Raw genomic sequence first — 2216 nt, 5'->3', positions numbered from 1 at the left:
GCAAGATGGCATATTTGACAGTTAGCTTGCTAGCTGATAGGTGGTTCCTACAAGACCATTCCTTAACTTGGCCAACTATAATAATCCTACAGACCTCATTTTTTGTAGTCTCTAGATCCACTCCTCCATCAGTTCCTCTACCTAGGAACTTGTTGATGATGGTTGGTGAGAACCTCACACACCTACCCCTTACAAAAACTTTGCAAAATTCCCTGTTGCTCCTTTCAGAAATCTCCTCAAGGATATTTACAACAAATTCTTTTACCAACTCCTCATAACATTAGGGCAGAGCAACCACAATCTTCATCAATCCAACATTCTTGATCAAATCCATGACTTCCTTCACCTCAACAACCTCTTTTCTCAGTTCTCTTTCAACCGCTACCCTCCTCTGAATGACAAACTTCCATTTTGCAGCGCCATCTTCTAAGTGAAAAGAGATGTTGTCTAAGTGTACAACTGCAGCTTTGCCTGGAGACTTCTTAACAGCCTGCCTTTTTGCAGGGGAGATGTCTGGGACATCGTCTTTGACATCCTCATCAGAGTCAGAACTCTCACTTTCTTTTCTCTTCTTAACCTCAACCTTGATCCATGATTTAGAGGGTCCTACACCAGCAGTCTTCTTCTTAGTCCTGGCTGTCATCATTTCATCTACAGTTTTTCCTTTTCTAGTCTTCAATTTCCTAGCAGCACTTGGTTTTACATGGTGAACCAAAGTGTCATCCTCTTCCTCTGAACTCTCTTCCTCCAAATCAATACTATCCTCAGCAGTATTAGGAGACATGCTAGCTGGTTTCTTGCTAGGTAAATTTTTACCAAGAGAACATAATCCCTCAGCAACTACTTCCTTTTCTGTCTTAGATGAGTCATCATCTTTCTCAGCTTGGGTTTCCACCTCAGGAGAGGGGTCCCTTCTAGACAGAGGGGTAAAAATATCCTTAACTGCATGTTCTTCATTTAGAATCCTGTTAACTAGGTTTCTTATGGTACGATCAGTAAAGTGCATGTCCTCTTTATTAGGAGATTTTTCAGGAATGTTACCTTGCTTAGTTCCAGCCATGGAAGAGGGGCATGGGGCGTCACCTGGTATCATACAAAGAGGAGTCACGTCCAACAAATCTTCATCTAGAAACTCCATGGAGGGAGTTCTTGTATGATGAAAGGGTTTTGAACTAGATGATGATGGGTGTTGAGACATGTTGTTGAACTTTTGAAGGAAATTTCTTTTCCCTAGCAGAGGTTCTCTGAGTAGTTTGATGAAGATGGAAAGAGTTGTGCTCAGGTAGAGCGTGCAAATGGCATAGATACTATTTCCAATACTAGGGAATGATTCATTATTAATGTGGCTCTTTCTTTTAATTGGGCAGACAATATTTTTGTTACCTTTTCCACTCCATATTAATTGCCATATTTTCTCAAGAATCCAAGTCCATAATTTCCCTCTTACATATTCAAATTGATTATCAATCAAATCCCTTGCAAACTTGTCAGCTGATTGTATTTCATGCTTTAGAACTATGAATTTATCTTTCACACATTTTCTAATAGAGTGTTGACAGCAAACAGAGTACTTAGTCCAACTGTGCTGACTATGATTTTTGGACATTGTAGCAATATTCAGGTTGTCATAATACAATATCATGATATCGTGTGTGACATTGTATGCAATTCTTAGCAGTTCCATCCAACCCAGTTGAGAACAGCTACTTCCATCTGATATATTTTCATCATAAACACTATTTTCACCTTTCAAATTTGTAGGAGCAGGTGTCTTTTCACTCTCCATCTCAATCTTTTTAACATTATTCTTGGCACACATAGTCCCTTGTGGCCCAGTTCCAACAGAGCTCTCTCCAATTTCAGACTGCATATAACTAGTCACATGTCCACCTATTTGATCTAACCTCTCAGTTGTTTCGGCCATCATGACCTTTTTTTCTTTGGAAGTGAGGTTAAGTCTGAGCTTCTGGTGTGACATCCTTGTCTGACATTTCCCACAGACTTGTCTCTCATTACTCTTGAGGGTTCTTCTAGCAGCTATCTTCATTTCTTCCTCTTTGACATAGGAACACTTTGAGGAAAAACCCATTTGAGAGCTCCACATGTAACAGTTGTCTTTGGTCCTGATTCCTTTCATAATCACTTCACTATCTTTGTTAAAAATTAGACATTAAGTGTTGGTGAAGTTAACATTCAGACCTTGATCACATAGTTGA

General features: G+C 39.5%; 1 protein-coding gene across 1 annotated transcript; it reads right to left on the bottom strand.

The window, feature by feature from the left end:
• Positions 1–280: 280 nt before the first annotated feature.
• Positions 281–1924, bottom strand: LOC127131613 (uncharacterized). Its single transcript, XM_051060527.1, has 3 exons — positions 1485–1924; positions 559–800; positions 281–426 (listed from the first exon to the last, which is right to left on the bottom strand). The coding sequence occupies exons 1-3, from the start codon at positions 1922–1924 to the stop codon at positions 281–283; spliced, it is 828 nt and encodes a 275-aa protein (XP_050916484.1).
• Positions 1925–2216: the final 292 nt, after the last annotated feature.

Source organism: Lathyrus oleraceus, chromosome 3 (genome assembly GCF_024323335.1).
Source record: "Lathyrus oleraceus cultivar Zhongwan6 chromosome 3, CAAS_Psat_ZW6_1.0, whole genome shotgun sequence".
NCBI lineage: Eukaryota > Viridiplantae > Streptophyta > Magnoliopsida > Fabales > Fabaceae > Lathyrus > Lathyrus oleraceus.
The sequence above is the reverse complement of the archived record's forward strand: the minus strand, read 5'-3'. Positions and strand labels throughout refer to the sequence as shown.